The sequence below is a fragment of the Heloderma suspectum genome, chromosome 6 (genome assembly GCF_057233095.1).
Source record: "Heloderma suspectum isolate Gila_16-S chromosome 6, 16-S_ref, whole genome shotgun sequence".
In the NCBI taxonomy this organism is placed as follows: Eukaryota; Metazoa; Chordata; class Lepidosauria; order Squamata; family Helodermatidae; genus Heloderma; species Heloderma suspectum.
In genome coordinates this window covers 95,198,719-95,218,865 of record NC_139463.1, presented here as the reverse complement: position 1 = coordinate 95,218,865, position 20,147 = coordinate 95,198,719, and the positions used below count along the sequence as shown (strand labels likewise).

Genomic DNA, 20,147 nt, shown 5'->3' with positions numbered 1-20,147 from the left:
GCCGCCAATCAAGGAGCACCGGAACGGCCGACCAAGGTGGGCTCTGTTCCAGGCCCATTTCGCGGGGTGGAGAGGTGGGGGGCTTCGTTTCACCATGGATTTTGGGGGGCCGAATGCGCTGGCATTTGGCCTCACCGAGATCCATGGCGGAATTCTCCACCATGCCTAGGTTATACTGGTGGCATTGCTAGGTGACAGATAATGCAGAAGAGGAACCAACATTAGCTGATCTCTCAGCAGAGCCAATGGAATAGCCCTTGTTCCCCTCTCTTCCTGAGCTCCAGCCTGATGGAATAGATGGAAGAGTTTGAAAGAATTGCCCTGAAAGTTTCATTATAAAAAGATACAATGAGAGTAAAAATAAAATAAAATAAAAACTCAATTTTTAAAATACATTTCAGCAGGATGATGACCTGCTAAAAGGGAAAGTAGGAGTAAAATGTGACAATTGGAGGTGGGCTACATACACAATGACTTCTCTTTAGGCAAAGATTAATTCAGTTTTCCACATCATTTTTTAAAAAAACTAGGGAGAATGAAGATATTTGACAAAGATTTATATATCACAGCTGCTTAGAGGGAAACCCTTACAAATATTCTGCTGTACATACATTCTCATCCATATTATGAAATGTAGCAAAGGACACAGACACTTAAATTATTCAATATTTTCTCATTAGCTGTTCCCTTTTGTTCAGTTCAGGTCTCAGTAAAATAATATAACATTTGGGGGCAAAGATGCAACCCAACAATCCAATGCTGGAGGTCAATATTGAGAAGATCTCCACAGCTACCATGTATTTTCCATTTGTGCTGAGGTAGGTGGGAACAAACAATAACCAAACACTACAAAAACTTAACATGCTGAATGTGATGAACTTGGCTTCATTGAAACTAGTGGGTAACTTTCTGGCAAGGAAAGCCACAGTGAAACTGATAATCGCCAGGAAGCCCATATACCCCAGGACCAAATAAAACATAATCACAGACCCTTCATTACATCCAAGTACAATTTTTTCAGTCACAGAGTGCATATCAACATCTGGGAATGGGGGAGAGGTTGCCAACCACACAGTACAGATGCCTCCTTGGAGGAGGGAGCAAGAAAGAACAATGGAGATGGCCAGGTTTTTCCCCACCCATTTCCTTATCCTAGATCCTGGCCTGGTGGCCATGAAAGCCATAACCACTGTGATGGTTTTTGCTAATACACAAGAAATAGCCACTGAGAAGATGAGGCCAAAGGCAGTTTGTTGAAGGAGACATGTCATCTTGCGAGGAAGGCCAATGAATAGCAATGTGCAAAGGAAACAAAGCAAGAGGGAGATAAGGAGAGTGTAGGTGAGGTTCCGATTATTGGCTATGACTATGGGAGTGTTGTGGTGCTTCATAAATGTCCCCAGCACCAGAGCTGTGGTCAAAGAAAAGGAAATTGCAAAACAGACTAAACTGAGCCCCAAAGGTTCTTCATAAGACAAGAAGGTTACAGTTCTTGGAATACAGAAGTCCCGATCCTTGCTTGGATAGCCTTTGTCTGAGCATTTGTTACAGTCATTCATATCTGAAAAAGAAAAGGTGTGGTCTTCAGCTCACAAACAAACATGCCACAAATTTCAGCAATAATCTATAATTGATCCCCTCACACACATAAACTTTATCTCTTCAACTCAGAGAACATTGTCAGTGCTAATATTGTGAAATATTGCACAACAGGTGATTTAACTGGATTAGTGTAGGGATTGGCAGACATACCATGTCTGATTCCATATCTTCCCCCAATTTTCAGTGATGAGCCTGGAAAGTGCAGTTTTTCAGTGGATTTTTTCTTCAGCGATCCATTTTTGTATGTAGTTCAAAAAGACTGCACATTTTATGTACATCTTAAAATTGTATGCATTTTTCCATGAATCCACTAATTGTTTAAAGCTTATTTATTAGGGATGTCAGAGAATTCCGCCACGGATCTCGGTGAGGCCGAATGCCAGTGCATTTGGCCCCCCGAACTCTGTGGCAGAACGGCCTGCCCCCCTGCCCCCCGTGGATCCCCCCCGGGATGAGACTTACCAGGGGCAGATGTTCTGGACAGTGGCAGCTCCAGTGGCGGCTTTGGCAGCAGTGGCGGCAGCTGGTCTTCCGACCGGCTGCCGCCGCTGCTGCCATTTGCAGTCTGTTCCCCCCCCCCATTCGTAATAGGCTACATAAAGACTTATGTAGCCTATCAGTTCTGGGTAAAAACAAAAAACAAAAATGTGTACACAAATGGCGGCGGCTACAGCCGCCGCCATTTGCGTTCCTTATTTTTGGCCATCTTAGGCTATGTAAATATTTACGTAGACTAAGATGGCAAAAATAAGGGGGAACGCAAATAGCATTTGCTATGCTATTTGCGTTCCCCTGTCTTGTCTTCGTCTTAGCCTACGTAAATATTTACGTAGACTTAGATGGCCAAAAATAAGGAACGCAAATGGCGGTGGCCGTAGCCGCCGCCATTTGCGTATGCTTTTTTTTTTCTAACCCAGACATGATAGGCTACATAAGTCTTTACGTAGCCTACCACGGCTGAATTCAGGGATGCAAACAGCAGTGGCTACGGCCGCCGCCATTTGTGTCCCTGCTAGCCAGCGGCCGGATGTCCAGGGGGAGGTGCAGAGCACCTCCCCCCCTGGCGAGGATTCTGGGAGGAGGGATGGAGCGCCTCCCCCCCCTGCGGAACCCGACGCAGCCAGGTAAGCGGGGTTTTGTACATCCCTAATATTTATGCACATGGGAATGAGAAAAGTGTGCACTGCTCGAACCTGTGTATTTCATGAGGTCCCTCCTCTTTTTTTTGTTCTATGGAATACATCACAAGTCCTAAAATGTACACATTTTTGGAGTCACAAGTTATCTAGTCCATGTTGATTTCCCAGGGCTGCATGCAGATTGAAGAAGTCAATTTTAAAATTTCATTTCTGTGGATTCCTGATATATTCTTAACGTTTTGAAGCTTTGTGGGTCTAAGCACCATCTTGTGCTTTAAAAACAAGGATTTGGTAAGTCAGCTGAGGCAATACTGTTTGCTTCATATTCCATCAGTGTGAAAGGGCTGTGGTGGCTGATGAGGTGGCTTGCTCAGCAAAACTGTCTGCACTTTCCAAGTTGCAGTGGGGTGGGGTGGGGTGGGGAAATCCCACCCTTAGCTTTTAGAGCCATGGATTGGTGGTGCAGGTTGGGGTGATGCCACAGGCAGCATCATGTATGTGCATGGTGGCTGAGTTTATAAACACTCTATCATCATGTCAGAGGTAGCAATGTGTAACTCAGCAACTTTGCAGTTTTTCAGTGTTTATTGCAACCACCAGGACTTCATTTCTGCCTCCCAGGACCAATATATGTGGGTGAGGTATTTCCTCCCACCAGGGCCACCCCGAGATGTTTTGCTTCTTAAGGTGAGAGACAAAATAGTGCCCCCTCCCATTCCACATACAAAAACAGATTGGACTGCTAGTTGAAACTTCCTTCAACACTGGCAGTGGGACAACATCCTCCACCCCCACCCCCCAAATGCAGCAGGCTAACTTAGGAGATGCAGAGCAAGCCTACAGCTCTCTTCTCCAGCACCTTGCTACCACCTCCCAGCATCTGCTGCCTGAGGAAACTGCCTCACCCTTCCTTATTGTAGGGCTGGTCCGGCCTCTCACCTCTGTCATTCTGCTGTGGTTGTTAGTGGCTTTGCCTAGCAAACTGGCTGATTGGCAGGCATAGTTAATGCATGGAAAGTACAGACTGCATGATGTGTGATGGCTGCTAGGTCAAGAAGAGAAGGGTGCAACCTTCTTATTAATTACTTTTCTATCAATCTATGGCTGATTAAAATGTCATGTTTGACAATCTAAATAAGCAGGAGAAGCTAACCCCCATCACTGAAAGTTGTCCTCTCTCTTTAGATATCACCAGAACCGCCCACCATCTGGCAATGTGGAATGCATTGTAATTTTTATTGGCCGAATTTATTTACACTTCTCAATGGCCAATGATCACTCAAATACAGAGACACATCAGATTCTTTCTGTTCCTGTAGCTCCCAGACCCTCCTCACAAAATTCAAGCATTGAAAAAGTAACCCTCATGTATGGATAATTTGATACATTTGTGTTGATTACATTACAGCTGTTCTGTTTTATAACTGTTTTATATCCATACAGTAGTATATGGATATTTCTTACCCTCCTGGTCTGCAATCTTCCCTTCTGGACACGGGATGCAGTCATAGCAGCAAAATGGCTCCCCCTCTTTCACTTTCTTATGAGAACCAGGAACACAACTCTCAGTACACTGAGAAACAGGCCAGGACTGATCCATAAATGAAAAAGCAGAATGATAAAAATGGGAATAATGAGCTTGGAATCCTTTTGGGGCCTTACTGGACATTATAAACAAGACACACCATATTCAGAATGTATGAATGGGCTCAACAGAAAGCAGTTGCTATGCTACTTTTCTTTACTAAAACACTGAATATATGTATTTATTACTTAAAATACTTCTATACTTCCTTTCAAAGTGAAGCCACCTCAAGGAGGTTTACAACAAAAAATCATAAAACAATGAAATATGAAATACAGTTCACTAAAACAATAACATAAAACATTTAAAATAACAGTAAAATGACAGTAAAACTGTAGTCTATAAAGGAAGGATCAGCTTTCATCTAAAATAGACTGGGAATGGATGTCGAAGTCTTTAAGCCTTATTTATAAAGACTAAAAACACTTAGGGAGGGTGCCATGCACACATCCCAGGGTAGAGTATTCCATACAGATGGGGTCACTACAGAAAAAGGCCTATACATACTGTTCACCACCCTAAAAAATCTTACTGGTGGGCACTTGAACCACATTCCTCTCAGCAACTGCTTCCAGTATCTTCTCCTTTACTACCTCTCCTGCTTTCTCCATTTCTATTGGTCCCCTTAGGTTCCACAGGCCAAATCTGACCCTCCTGGGGTCCCAGTCCAGCCATCCAAAGTTTCCCAGGTAGCCACATCACCTCTTCTTTACCACCCCACCATTTCCCTAACTGATCACTTGGTGGTTTTCAAGCTTTGGAGTGTGCCCTCCCCGCAAGGTTGAAATACTTTCCCTAAGGCTCAGTTACTGGAAGTAAGAACTTATGATAAAATATGATGGTATTTTGGCCACACCCTTTTGCCTTTGGCCCTGCCCACCACGGCAATGTTGTCCCCAGGAGCTTATTGGAAATAGAATTCCACCCTCAGGCTGGAAGAGGTTCTTCATCCCTGCTTTAGAACTGCAGCTGCTCCTGTGACTGCCCCAGTTTGCTCTCTATTTCTCCCTTCAGTCTCCTTACGCCTCCTGTTGCCTCCTCCATTCACCTCTTTTCACTCACCCTTTCCTCCTCCCCTCCAGTTTACTACTGACTCTCTCTATTTGCCCCTTTGTTCATTCCCACCCTTTCATTCCCCATCTTCCCTTTCCTTCTGCCTCCATTTTGAGGTACATATGACAGTCTGGCTATGCTTCTCCATGCTAGCAAGCCATTGCAAGGCTCTCTAATGGCTTCCAAATCAGCCTGTGACAGCCTGGCTCTTATAGGGATCAGCAGTAAGAGTGAATCCCATGAGCTCTCTGTGTCACATGGAGTGGCTGGGAAGACAGGGATCCTATTTGTAGAGAAGCATGGAAGGGACTTACCCGGTCCCGCAGCTTGCTTCGCAGTGGGGGAGAGGCGCTTTGGTTCTCCCCCCGAAGTTCAGGCGAGGGGGGGGAGGCGCCCTGCCTCGCCCAGCCGAAATTCAGGCCGGGGGGGAGGCACCCCATCCCTCGCCGCCAAAATTCAGGCCGGGGGGGAGTGCCCCGTCTCCCCGGCCGCGAAAAAAAAAGTAAAATAAAAAAACAAACAAACCACACACCCGTGATAGGCTACGTAACGATTTACGTAGCCTATCATGGCTAGATTTCCAAAGTCAGCTGTGATAGGCTATGAAAATCGTCACGTAGCCTATCACAGGTGACTTTGAAAAAAAAAAGCGCGTATGCGTAAGCGCCATTTGCGTTCCTTAGTTTGGCATGTCTAGTCTACATAAAGATTTACGTAGACTATGGCGAAAATAAGGGAACGCTATTTGCGTTGCCCTTATTTTCGCCGTAGTCTACGTAAATCTTTACATAGACTAGACATGCCAAACTAAGGAACGCAAATGGCGGCACCCCATGGGCACCGCCATTTGCGTACGCGCTTTTTTTCCCCCAAAGTCACCCGTGATAGGCTACATGACGATTTACGTAGCCTATCACGGCTGACTTTGGAAATCTAGCCATGATAGGTTACGTAAATCATTACATAGCCTACGTGTGTGTGTGTGTGGTTTTTTTTTACTTTCCTTTTTTATTTTGTAATGGCAGCGGCGGCAGCCGGTCAGAAGATTGGCTGCTGCCGCCGCCCCCGCCGATCCGCCGCCGAACCGCCGCTGGGACCTGCCGCTGAGAGGGACAGTCGCACGAGGTAAGTCCCATCCTGGGGGGGGCCGGCGGAGAATTTCCCCACCAATTTCGGGGGGCCAAATGCATTGGCATTTGGCCTCCCGGAGATTCGTGGAGAAATTCTCCACCACCCCTACCTCTTTGCCAAGTCCCAATGGCTCTCCACAAATATCTAGCAGAAGTAAATGCATGGTATGAAATCACTGCATCTGGTATTTCCCTGTCTCATTTCCTCGCTCACCAGCTGAAACAGGCAAAATGCTGGATGTGATGAGATCAAGTGTCACAGAGGCTTCAACTAGACATTACCAGGAAATGTCATTTTATATATACATCTGAGTAGATGTTATTAATGCATGGATATTAAACATAAGCCTTGTGCTGCCTTGAGTGCCAATTTTCTTGGTAGAAAGATGGGGTACAAATCAAATCAAATCAAATCAAAACAAGTCAAATCTTCCTTATTTATCTAATTCAAAGTTGGGAGTTAGCTGGTCATCCCTTTTTGACTGCCTTCCCATTGACTGATTCTCATGAAACACGCTTCATTGGAAAGCTCTTGACATGCAGATTCCATGAATAACAACAGGTTTCACTATAATTCAAAGTCTGGAGTATATTTATGCCCATAGCTTTTCTTTCTTTTTCTTTTTTTTAAGAATTAGGCTATGTCCTATAACAATATACTATGAAGTTTTATTTTTAATATCAAAAATATAAAGTATAATTAAATAAACAGAATTAATTGCAAATTGGAGCAAAATGAAATATGAACACACACAAAAGTCTCTGCACACTGTTATAAACAGAGGTGCAAGCCAAAGTGCAATGATATGCGAGTAACATACAGCCTGTAAACAGATTATGATGGGATGTACATTGTCATGAGTCATGTGTGCTTATTGGCAAACCTCAACATTCAAGTTGTTGACAGTTCAGAACAAGCTTGTTACAGTGGCCGCCCTGGAATTTAGACCAAAAACACTGTATTTAAGGAAGCTTGGTAAAGATAAAATATGTAAAATATGTTTCAATAAACACAGGTAGTTACGTTAAACCTTTAGTTAGATTTGATTCTTGTCTGTGAAGATGTGTTTGTGGGTAACCAACCGGTCAATAAATAAATATATAAATATATTCAAAACATTAGACATATAATTACAATTTATTTTAAATATCTTGCAGCAATTTCTCCATTAACAAAGCCACTGGCACAGCAAGCAGAGCAGAAACATTTGGATCCTTATTTGTTTCATGAATTTACACGTGATCCTTCCTTCAATCACAAAACAGTATTTCATAAGTGTTTATCATTGCCCAATGGAATTAATTTTAGACATCAGGAGAGATTAACAAGGTTCATTCATTCATAACTGGATCTCTTTCCAAATAGCTGACTATCGGTCCCCACCTGGTTAAACCAGCCATGCCATGTTATGGCATCCTTATCAATGGTGAGTGCTTGATCTAGGGGAACCTCAGGATCCATCCAACCAACTCTCACCCTATAAAATGATTGGTTTGGGAAAGTAATCCAGTTGATCACATCCAGTCCAGCTACTACCTCCCCATTCTGGTTGAGGGAAATCTTGTCCCCAGCACTGTTGTTAAATGAGATACCTTTCAGAATATGATGGAGCTAGAATGAAATAGAAAAGGCAAAAGTTTAGAAAGGACTGCATTTGGGTCTTTCAGATGAATGTCTAATGGCACCAGTGCGATGATGTCATGAATAATTTTCAAACCAGAAAAAACTTATGTTATGGATGAAGTGCTCATCCTTTATGTGCTCCGTCCCTCCCCCTGGAGTCCTGCCCGGCCAGGTCCGCTCTGCGGGGATTCTGCGGAGCCGCGGGGATTCTGCGGAGACACATCCAGCTGCTGGGCAGCAGGGACGCAAATGGCGGCTGCTGTAGCCACCGCCGTTTGTGTCCCTGTATTTTAACTGTGATAGGCTATGTAAATATTTACGTAGCCTATCATGGCAAAGTAAAAACACCACACATATACGCAAATGGCGGCGGCTACAGCGGCTGCCATTTGCATTCCTTATTTTTTGCCGTTTTAGTCTATGTAAATATTTATGTACGCCATTTGCGTACGCGTTTTTTTTTTTTAATTTGCCATGATAAGCTACGTAAATATTTACGTAGACTATTACGGCGAAAATAAAGGGGAATGCAAATAGTGTAGTGGGTGCTATTTGTGTTCCTTTTTGATTCACCGTTTTAGCCTACATAAATATTTATGTAGACTAAAATGGCGAAAAATAAGGAATGCAAATGGCGGCTGCCATCTACGTATGCTTTTTTTTTACCCAGACGTGATAGGCTATGCAAGTCTTTATGTAGCCTATCATGTCTGGGTAAAAAAAGAAGAAAAAACAAAAGACCAGACTGCAAATGGCGGCAGTGGCAGCCGGTCGGAAGACCAGCTGCCGCCACTGTTGCCAAAGCTGCTGCTGGAGCTGCCGCTGTCCAGAACATCTGCCCCAGGTAAGTCTTATCCCGGGGGTCATCCGCGGGGGGTGGGGGGTTGGCAGGCCATTCTGCCACGGATTTCTGGGGGCCGAATGCCAGTGCATTCGGCCTTTCTGAAATCCATGGCGGAATTCTCCGCCATCCTTAGGTGAAACGCTTTCTCATTAAAACATGATTATTCACACTCACCCATTTTCCCCTTTGCAGTGCTTCATCGAATGTGAGAGCTTGGTTCACACTCGAGCACTGTGCTGTTTTCCTGCTGTTTTCCTGCACGCGCTTGTCTGATCTTAGATGCTAAGCGGGGTCGGCCCTGGTCAGTAGTTGGATGGGGGATCGCCTGGGAATCAGGCTTCCTGCATTGAGCAGGGGGTTGTTCTATCTCTTCAAATGAGACTAAGTTTTAACCCTCCTATCCCCCGCTCTGGATGTTTTGTTTTGTTTTTTTTAATTAAGGCATTATCCTCGCAGAATCAGGGATTCTCTGAGATTTTTTTTTCTAATTGAGCCATGATCTTTGAAGATTCGAAGTTGTGAAGCTTTACAACTTCAAATCTTCAAAGGTCATGCCTGAATTAGAAAAAAAAAAACATCACAGAGAAGCCCCAATTCTGCGAGGACAACACCTTAATTAAAAAACACACACATCTGGAGTGGGGGATAGGAGGGGGTAAAACGTAATCTCATTTGAAGGGATAGAATAACCCCCTGCTCAGTGCAGGAAGCCTGATTCCCAGGCGGTCTCCCATCCAACTACTGACCAGGGCCGACCCCGCTTAGCTTCCAAGATCAGACAAGCGCACGCACATCCAGCCCTTTGCTTGTTGCTGAGGAAACGGGGGCTGCTGAGGAAGCTATGCGATCAGTAGCTGGAAGAAGACATGAAGCCATCGAGAGCTGTGATTGGGCAGGAGGGAAATACAAACACCGCCATATATGGACAGGCAGAGGAGGGGACTACGATCAGATATGGTAGCGAACGCGGAAAATCAGAGCACATTAAGGGGAAATACCAGGATATTAGGGTATTGAAAACGGGAGCACAGAAGTGGGAAATTCCAGTTCCAATTCGAGGCGGCTACTGCGTAGTGTGAAAGGCAGGCGGTGAAACCTCATTGGAAGTGAAAAAAGGCAGTAAGTGTAGATCCAGCCTATGACACAGAGATTGCAAGAGGGGATGCTACATGAATCAATAACATTCCAGCTGTCTCCATTGGTCATATCATACTTCCCCAGATGACAAAGAGGAAAGCAGAATGGCTGAGCAAAATAGGGACTAGTCCATCATTGGGGGAAAGGAAGATGAAAATGTTAGCACAGGAAGAGTCTGGGAGGAAGTAACACCAAAATATTATGCCCTGACACATGAGGATCTTTAGCCCATTACCTGCCAGAACTGTAGAGTCTGAAGCTTCGGTCCTCCTTCATCCGGCATTGCACCACGGTTGGCTCTAGATGAGGACATGGCATGAAGAGTATGGGCCACCACATAGACAGCATTCTGGATGCTGTAGCTGTGGCCAATCATGCTCATTTCGAAAAAAGATCCAGGAAGGCTCTCTAGCCTCTCCTCCCCTGTGCAGATGTCCCCATCCACTTTGTCCACAATACTATCTGAGAATACACAGCCAAAGGCCTGTTGCCAGAAGTCCCTGATAAAACCATCTTCTTTAGTGCTGGAAGGGTTTCTGCTCTCAAGAAATTGATAAAAGCCTGGTAGGTCACTGGAGTGGAGTCTGAAAGATATAGCACCATGGAATATTCCTGCATCCCAATTCCTTTGAAAGACAAATGAAGTGAACTCCATCTGGGATGTTGTGATCCATACTTTAGCATTCACATTCTTTGTCATGTGCTCTTGTTCTGATAGATATGGAAACCATAGAAAGAATGCCATGGAATAAGATTCTGCATAGGCCACCACTACGTTGGCTGTGCTGCCCATCACTTTATCATGTATCTCTGCCCCCTGCTGCAGCAAGCCATTCATTTCAGTGACAAAACCTAATTTGGGGACTCTTTCTATGAAGGCAAAACAGACATGATGCTTAGAAAATAGTGGGATTACAATTTGCAGAAATAGTTCTCCATTGTTGTTATCTGTAGCAACGACCCCAATCCACGTCCACCTGAAACGGAGAAGCAAAGAGAGAATCCCTGCATTCTGAAGGGCTTCCTGAGGGGCCATCTGGTAGAAGGAAAGGCCAGGAGTTTTATCATTCATCACAGGAGCAGGACCATATATGAGCTAGGGAGAGATTTGGGGTAGGGGGGAAGACTACAGTAACAGTCTTTATACAGCCATTACACTTTCAAAGCAATATACACCCATCTCATACTTATTACCCATTGGCATCTGGTAGCTAGGTAGCAGTGGAGGCTGGTGGCTCCTATTTCAGTGGCATGATGATTTCTCCTCTGGGTTTCAGTCAGAACCAGCCAGAACTCTAAAAGAACTAGCCAAGATGCTGAACCCATTTTGGGTCCTTTTGTGAAATTCAGCAGAGCTGTTGCGAGTGTAGACAGGGGGAGAAATGACAAGATGACACCAATCAACTTGGGATAAAACAGGGCCACATTTATTGATAGATTACAATCCACAAAGAAAGCACCAGCGGGCACACCACCAACAAGACCAACATGACAGGTGTAGAATGAGGCATTCATTGTCTGGGGCGAGGCGTCCACCCTCACCCACCAATCAGACATACCCAGTTCTGGGCTGGGAGACCTTCTCCTGTCACCTGGGGATGGCGGAGAATTTCTCCATGAATCTCAGGGAGGCCAAATGCCAACGCATTCGGCCCCCCGAAATTGGTGGTGAAATTCTCCGCCTCCCGCCCCCCCTGGGATGGGACTTACCTCCTTCGAATGTCCCTCTTGGCGGTGGGTCCCGGCGGCGTTTCGGCGGCGTTTTGGCAGGGGCGGGGGCGGCGGCGTTTCGGTGCGGGCGGGGGTGGCGGCCGGTCTTCCGACTGGCTGCCACTGCTGCCATTACAAAGTAAAGTAAAAAAAAAACCACAAAAGTGATAGGTTACGTAACGATTTACGTAGCCTATCACGGCTAGATTTGCAAAGTCAGCCGTGATAGGCTACGTAAATCTTTATGTAGCCTATCAAGGGTGACTTTGAAAAAAAAAAAAAGCACGTATGCAAATGGCGGCGCCCATGGGCGCCGCCATTTGTGTTCCTTGTTTGGGCAGGCGTAATCTACGTAAAGATTTACGTAGACTACAGCGAAAATAAGGGCAATGCAATTTGCGTTGCCCTTATTTTCACTGTAGTCTACGTAAATCTTTGCGTACACTACCCCTGCCCAAACAAGGAACGCAAATGGCGGCACCCATGGGCACTGCCATTTGTGTACACGCTTTTTTTTTTTTTTTTCCAAAGTCACCCGTGATAGGCTACGTAAAGATTTACGTAGCCTATCATGGCTGACTTTGCAAATCTAGCCGTGATAGGCTACGTAAATCGTTACGTAGTCTATCACGTTTTTTTTAATTTACTTTTTTTATTTCGCGGCCGGGGAGACGGGGCACTTCCCCCCGGCCTGAATTTCAGCGGCGAGGGATGGGGTGCCTCCCCCCCAGCCTGAATTTCAGCTGGGAGGGGTGGGGCACCTCCCCCCCCACCATGAACTTCGGGGGGAGAACCAAAGCGCCTCCCCCCCACCGCGAAGCAAGCTGCGGGACCAGGTAAGTGACTTTCGTCCATCCTTACTGTCACCCACTGTCGAGCCACAGAACCCGAGTGGGTGAGGAGGGTTGGCCTCAAAGGTACGGCATATCTCCCAACTGGGGCCACAGAACCCAGAGCCAGAAGCCTCAGGCCTTACCAGTCACCTGAAACGGTGCCTACGAATGCTCACCTCTCCACTCCCCCAGTAGAAAGCCCACCCAGAGCCGCCACAGCAGGGTGACAAGCCTCTGCTTACTCGCTCTCCCCCCACCTGTGCAGTAAACACTCCCAAATGCCCCTTCGCAGAATGGCCAAAAAGACATAATTGCCTAGTTCGGTGAGGTGAACACCATCAGCCCTGTAGAGCATCCCTCGAGCAGGAGAAATGTCGAGTGGATGATGGTCTGGTTGCCCTGTTTGATTAGAAAGTTCCCAATCTCTCTGTTGACCTTTTTATGGGCCCTATCCATAGCATGAGGATCCAAGCCATCCCTCCAGGCCTCTAGGCAGCAGGTTGGAACAGATAATGGTGATTCCCGGCCAGCAACGCCGAATCAGCCGCAAGTCCTCCCAAGCTTGAAGAATCAGGGCCTTGCCTTTCAGCAGGCCTACATCATTCCCCCCTAAGTACAACACTGGAATCTATGGGGGAACCTTCACCAGCCCCTGCTGGAATAAAGTGGGCAGGAGGCGCTCCCAACGCATCCCACGTCTGCCCAAACACTGAATGGTGGCATAGCGGCTGAGCCCTAGCTGGGATCCACAGCTGGAGGAGGCCCTCCGACCGGCCCAAAAAACCATACTGTGCCCTCAGATGAGCACCTTCATTGGATCACTCGCACTCCAGCCATCTAGAAGAACAAGAAAAGCAATGAACAGAAATGTCCACACAGGCTAAAGCCCCGGCAGTAGCCTCACATATGCCTGATACGCCTTGGAGCGCCACCTACTGACTGACTGCACTTTGTCTGATGTGAACCCCAGAGATGCAGCGGTGGAGGCAGCCCCAATCTGGAAGGAATGTGTGCCGAAACAAAGAGCTCCCAAACCCAACGCCTTTAATGCTCGCAGTGTGACTGCCCAAAATTGATATTTGGTTAAAGGAGAGGAGTCTCTATGGCAAAAAAGGGGGCCATGCAGATTTCCCCAAACCTTGACAAAGTCCCTCAATGCAGTGACCAGACAGAGGTCTGGCACGGGGGTTGGAAACAGGGACACGCTGATGCCCCTCCCCCCTGGTCAGTCTTGGACCTCCTAAGCCGAATAAGGGCCCCTGCTGAGAAAACTGTAAGTCATTAAACTGTAAGGCTCGTCCCGACAGGTCGCTCCTAGCAGACACCACCAACTTTGATATCTGAATGCCCCAAAGAATGCTATAAGAGCCGCAGCATGAAACAAAGTGGCTTCATGAGAAGATTTGCACAATGAAGGCCACAGTTCCTGCAAACCCAGCAATATGTCTGGCGACAGAGGGCATCTAGGGTCAGGAGGCACTGGGGAGCCCCTGGACCAACCCTGAAGCATCCGCCGGACCCGGAAGTCCATAGTGTTATCTGCTACACCCTTCATTTTAGACCAGAAGGCAAGTGCAGCAAGCCTACCCCCGATGGTCTGGGCTGCTAGACCCCGCCTGTGGGCATCCACGCAAAACTGCAGTAAGTGCTAAACCAGTATTGGCCAGCACTGTGGGAGGTGTGTGGCTACCCGGAATGAAAAGAACTCCCTACCTGACCTGGCGTAAGCAGCTCTCGTGCTAGGGGCTAAGGACTGCAGGATGGCCTGTTCTGCCTCTTCCAGCCAACTTCCCAAAGAGTGGCTGGCATGGTGTCCGGCATAGCATGCACCCAGGGGGCCATTTCTCAGAAACGCTGCACCTGGTTACGTGACAATGCCTCAGCCAAGGCATTATCCGTGCCGGGAATGTGCCTTGCATGGAATAAAATATTACACCGGAGACACTGCAGAGTGAAAGCCCGAAGCAAGGCCATGACCCTATTGTTGTGCGATGACAAAGAATTAATGACCTGGATGGTGGCTTGGTTGTCGCACCAGAAATGCACAACAGAATTAGCAAGGTGGGCCGCCCACAGGTGCGTGGCAACATATATCGGAAAGAGCTCTAAGAAGGTAAGGTCTCTTCCTATGCCTAGCACTAACCACTAGCACTAACCGGCCAACGTGTGTGGCACCATCGATAGTGAAACATAACCCCAAAGCCTAGGGCTCCAGATGAATCGGAATGTATCTGTAGTTCTGCTTCCCATAGTAACTCCTTCCTCCAGAAGGAAATGCCATTGAATGTGTTAAGGAAATGCAGCCACACAAAAAGATCATCTTTCATGGATGATGATACCCGAATGCGATGGTGCGGAAAGTGCAGACCCCGCATGGTGTTACAAAGGCGTCTAAGGAAGGCCCTGCCAGGGTCAACTACCCGACAGGCAAAATTAAGATGCCCAACAACTTCCTGCAATGCCAACAGCGTGACTTTCTTAGAATGAAGCATGTGCAGTATCCTGTCCTTTACGGCCTGTAATTTGTCATCCGGGAGCCTACACAACTGATTCACGGAGTCCAGTTCTATGCCCAAAAATTTAATAGTGGGGGAAGGGCCCTCAGTTTTTTCCCTCACCAAAGGTACACCCAGCTCATTTTCAAGGGTGGAAAATTCCTGCATTAGCCGAGCGCACCGAGGGGTGCCGGATGGACCCACAAATAGGAAGTCATCAAGGTAGTGCACAATGCTATGGGACCTGGTTTTATCAATAAGCCCATTCCAAAAAGGAACTGAACTTCTCAAACATAGCACAGGACATGGAACATCCCATGGGTAGGGCCCTGTTGACGTAAAACTGACCAGAAAAACTGAATCCCAAAAGGTCGAAGTCATCGGGGAAAATTGGGATGAGGCGGAACACAGATTTAATGTCGCATTTCCCCATGAGGGCCCCAGGGCCCAGTGCCTTCACCATGGATACTGCTGTGTCAAACGGCATGTAGTGAACAGAGCACAGGTGCTCAGGAATGGCGTCGTTCATGGACTCCCCCCTGGGGAAGGACAAGTTATGGATCAACCGGTATTCACCTGTGGCCTTTTTAGGCACAATGCCCAAAGGGGAGACCCTGAGGTCGGGGAAAGGGGGGGAATCAAATGGACCAATGACCCACCCCACAGCCTTTTCCTTATTGATCTTATCTAAGACTAGCTGTTCAAAACCTGCAATAGATTTCTGATTCCGAGAAATTTGGGCCTGGTCTTGGCCCCAAAACGGAATCCTAAAACCCAGGGAAAATCCCTCTTCCAAGTAGCGGGCATCCTCCCGGAGTGGGTAGCACTTCAAAAGGTGCCGTAAGGGCCCCAACTTAATTGGACTGGGCCCCTTTTGGCGGAGATTGTGGGCTGCCCCCGGACTTCCTACCACCCTGCCGTTCCTGATTTGAGTAGGGGTGTACGAAACTCCGCTTACCTGGCTCCGCCGGGTTCCGCAGGTGGGGGGAGGCGATCCATTCCTCCCCCCCGGAATCCTGCCCGGCTGGCTCTTCTCCGTGGCCAGACCGCGGAGCCACCGGCCGGGCCAACCCGTAGCAGGCCCCTACGCCATTGTGTTCCCATTTTATCCATGATAGGCTACGTAAATATTTACGTAGCCTATCACGGGCTACCACAGGGATGCAAATGGCGTCCCCTACTCAGGACGCCATTTGCGTCCGCACCAGCCTGGCAGCAGCTGGAGCAGCTGGAGCCGCTGCCACTGCCACTGCCGGAGCCGAAGCCACAGCCAGGTACGCTCCCTTTCACGGGGTGGAGGGGCGGGGCGCTCCATTCCGCCATGGATTCTGCGGGGCTGAATTCACTGGAATTCGCCCCCCCCCGGATCTGTGGTGGAATTCTCTAACATCCCTAGATTTGGGCCCCACTGACCTTTGGCTTTTGGGCAGCCAATGAAGGCGTGTTGTCCCCCTCAAATGGAGCACACATGGTGAATTCTGCATGGGTTTTTAAAGCAAACACCCTTGGAGCCAAACTCCCAACAAAGAGCGCAGTGTTGAACCACCTGTCCCGCCCCAGCCTTAGGGGCTGAGGTGGGCGTTGGCTTAGCTAATATGTGCCCACTATCAGATCGCTCGCCAAAACCCGGTCTGGCAGGGGTCATAAACTGCAGCCAAAGATCCTGATCTTTGGCGTCCCAGCGCAATGTGGGGTCAAATGCCGCCTGCATACGAAAGGATTTGTGATAGGCCAGCTAGGCTCCACCCACATATTTGGTATAGGCCCTATATATAATATCCAAATACTTAGTGAGGACCCAACCACGCTCTGGGTGCTTTTGCTGAATGACACCCATATAGATTAAGAAACCGGGCAGCCAATTTGCCTAAGTGCGTGACACCTTCTTACGCCTGACCCTCTCCTGATCCCTATCGCCAGATTTCTCCCCTTCCCCTTCCTTTGTTTCGGACTCTCAGAATAACAGGGAGAAGATGTCAACAAATTCTCCCTGGAGTATTTTCTCTTTTGTTGCCGGCAATAGGTGATATCCCAGGGGAGTGGACGTACCCCTGGTCGGGATTGCCCTTTTCTCTACCTGGGCATAAGGGTCCTTGCTGACCACCCCAAGCTCCTTGGAGCTCTTGCCTACAGGGCCTTGCCACACAGCTGTACAGGCAGCAATGGTGGATGGGGCGTGTTGAGGAGCCACCCCGTCGCCGGCCAAAGGAGGCTCAGCAGCCGGAAGGGCCACGGGTGCTCCCCCCCATCAACCCCACCAGCAGGGTTTGGAGCAGGGACAGGGACCCCATGGGGTTGGGCAGACGCAGGGATGCCCATCGTAATAGCGGCCCCACCCGGTGCGGCATGGCTTAGCACCAGGAGTGTGTAACCTGGGCTGAAGCAGTGGGGCAGTACACCTGGTGGAGGGAACCCTGGGATGCTGGTGTGTGAAAAGGCCAACTCTTCCCTGCCGTAAAGGGGAACCACCCGTATGGCGGGAACTGGTTCCAGCCAGTCAGTGGCACTAACCCCCCAAGTACCGGAACCTCACCTGAACCAAGGTTGTTTGCAATGTCAGGGATCTGGCTGCAGGCCAAAATTGCAGGAGCCAGTGAGATGGGTGCTGGCAACCCTTACACTGGAAGGGAAAGTGAGCATGCGGGTGCTGAGGCTGGTGCAGATGCTGTTTGCCCAGGGACGACCTCCCTGGAAGCCTTGATTGCTTCCAGCCTCTCTGAAATAGATAGCAATAGATCCTTGCGGGCTTGCCCTCTAGTAACCCTTGAACCCGAAGTCCGGGGAGCCTGCCTGGCAGGGGTGGTTAATGCAGGGATCCCTAAGTCCCACTCAGCAGCCTTCAGTCTGGCCAGAATGAGGGCCATGTCTTGATCCTCATCGTCGGATGAGGAAGAGTCGGCCCTACGGAAGTGGCGCTTAGCTGGGGGGCAGGGGGCTTCGGCTGGGGCACAAGCTGCTTTGCCTTTGCCTTTTTTACCTCCCAAACCCTTCTTGGGTGGCATCGTTGTGTGTTGGGAAATGCGCTAACCAACTTTAGAATGGAACCCTGGATGAAATGCGCTTAAACCTACTTCCCTTCAAGAAATTTATGTATGTCTATATTTGGAGTGTTTCCAATTTCTATATTTCTATAATTCTTATTAATTAATTAATTAATTGGTAATATTATTATATATTTATTTTATGTATTAATTAATTAATTAATTTTTGTTTGTTTGTTTTGTTTTGTTTATAATTATAATTATTATTTCTATTAAATCGCACCCTATTAACTTTCCAGGCAATGCCTTATGCTTTACAATAGCTCCCCTCAAACCACCCCTCTTTTTTTTCCTCCTCCCCCCTCTCTTTCTTTATATAGCAAAGGGGATTCAAGGCACAACAAGCCACTAGGGGGCGGCAGAGCACTAAAAAATCCCGGGAAAATCCCTGGGATTTTATACTAAAATACTCCTGGGACGAAAGGCAGGGAGCAGCCAGTAGCACGCAGGCAGCCGCAGATAAACGGCCTACGGAGGTGAAAATGGAGGAGGTAAGCCCAAGGCATGGGAACACTTTCCCTTCCCTCCCCTTGTTAATGGCTACCCGGAAGCGCCAGGAAGCCAAACGTAGACCCCCCCACCACACACACAAACAAACAAAACTGGCAATGCTAATGCTATGGGAAGTGCGCAAGGGGCGAGACAAGAGACTTTCCCCCTCCTGAAATCAGCTGAGGGGGGCCTGAAATGCTGCAGCAACCCAAGTGGGGACCACCCTAAAGGAAAGGGAAGGAGGTGTGAGAAGCCTCGCGCTCGTGCCGGGGGGAGAGGGGAGCAAACCACGTCGCTGAGTAGCCGCCTTGTCCCGGGGATGCCAATGCTGCTGTGCGGCAGCTGCGCTGCTGCCGCCGAGTGTTGGGAGAAGTCGAGGACGAGATGGAGGACACTGCCACTGCGTTGCCGCTGCCACTGACAAAGAGGGTGCAAGAAATTCCAGCTGAAATGGCCGGAATGAGGAGGCAGCGGGGCAGCGTGGCCTAAATAGCGGCCGGCTTGACCCGCCCCTTGGTGACACCAGGGGTGAAGCCCAGTGGCCTTTGCCCTTGTCCCGTCCTTCCCCCTGCCACCTGCAACAGCCACCCCCGGGGTCAGGCAAGCCGGGCGCAGGGTGAGGGCACTTCGTATGATTAATAGGCATGTAAAATAAGTCAGTCTTACTGTTCCCACCATACAGGTAAAGGACTATTCTGAGAGAACAGTGGCTGGCCTTTGGCCATCTAGTAAGTTCCAAATCTAGGGGAAAACTACCTTTAAACTCTAATAATAAAAACTGACTCCTGGAAAATTACTAACCTGAAAGTCCCTCTGAACTAGACATAGACAAATCTGTCTATTGCTTTCTATAAAATTAGCCTCTTCCCCCCCCCCCAATATCACGGGGTCATTCTGCCCTATTTCTGCATCATCTTTTTTTTCCTTTTAAAGAAGTATGTGTGGAAATTCATATGCCTTTTTGCAGCGTGAAAACCACAGAATAATTGCATGGGGGTTTGCATATTACTTTGGGAAGTGCAAATTGTGCCATTTCAAATTAGAATGCGAAATAAACAAAAGCAATTTTGCCGCCATTACTGCTCTCATCCTTCACAGCCCCATTTTCAGGCCAGGAAAGTTTGGAAGCACTTTTAACACGTGTTCAGTTTTCTAAGGTATTGTTTGCTGTGGTCGGTGGTGAAGTGGAGCACGGCAGCAGTGGCATCCCCGGGATGAGGAGGCTACTCAGCGACGTGGTTTGCTCCCCTCTCCCCCCGGCACGAGCACGAGGCTTCTCACACCTCCTTCCCTTTCCTTTAGGGTGGTCCCCACTTGGGTTGCTGTGGCATTTCAGGCCCCCCTCAGCTGATTTCAGGAGGGGGAAAGTCCCAGGACCAGCACTTTTTGATTAGAGGTGACACTGATGTCCTCAGCTACCCCCCCCGTCCCCCCAAAAGATTTCCTGGTTCCCTCTGAGCTT

The 20,147-nt window shown here is 48.2% G+C and overlaps 1 protein-coding gene across 1 annotated transcript; it reads right to left on the bottom strand.

Annotated features, from left to right (window-relative positions):
• Positions 1–662: 662 nt before the first annotated feature.
• Positions 663–18,154, bottom strand: LOC146341904 (vomeronasal type-2 receptor 26-like). The gene is made up of 9 exons (XM_084807744.1): positions 17,923–18,154; positions 17,202–17,300; positions 16,566–16,630; positions 15,501–15,735; positions 11,557–11,706; positions 10,350–10,576; positions 8,047–8,121; positions 4,206–4,332; positions 663–1,561 (listed from the first exon to the last, which is right to left on the bottom strand). The coding sequence occupies exons 1-9, from the start codon at positions 18,152–18,154 to the stop codon at positions 663–665; spliced, it is 2,109 nt and encodes a 702-aa protein (XP_084663870.1).
• Between the last annotated feature and the right edge of the window lie 1,993 nt (positions 18,155–20,147).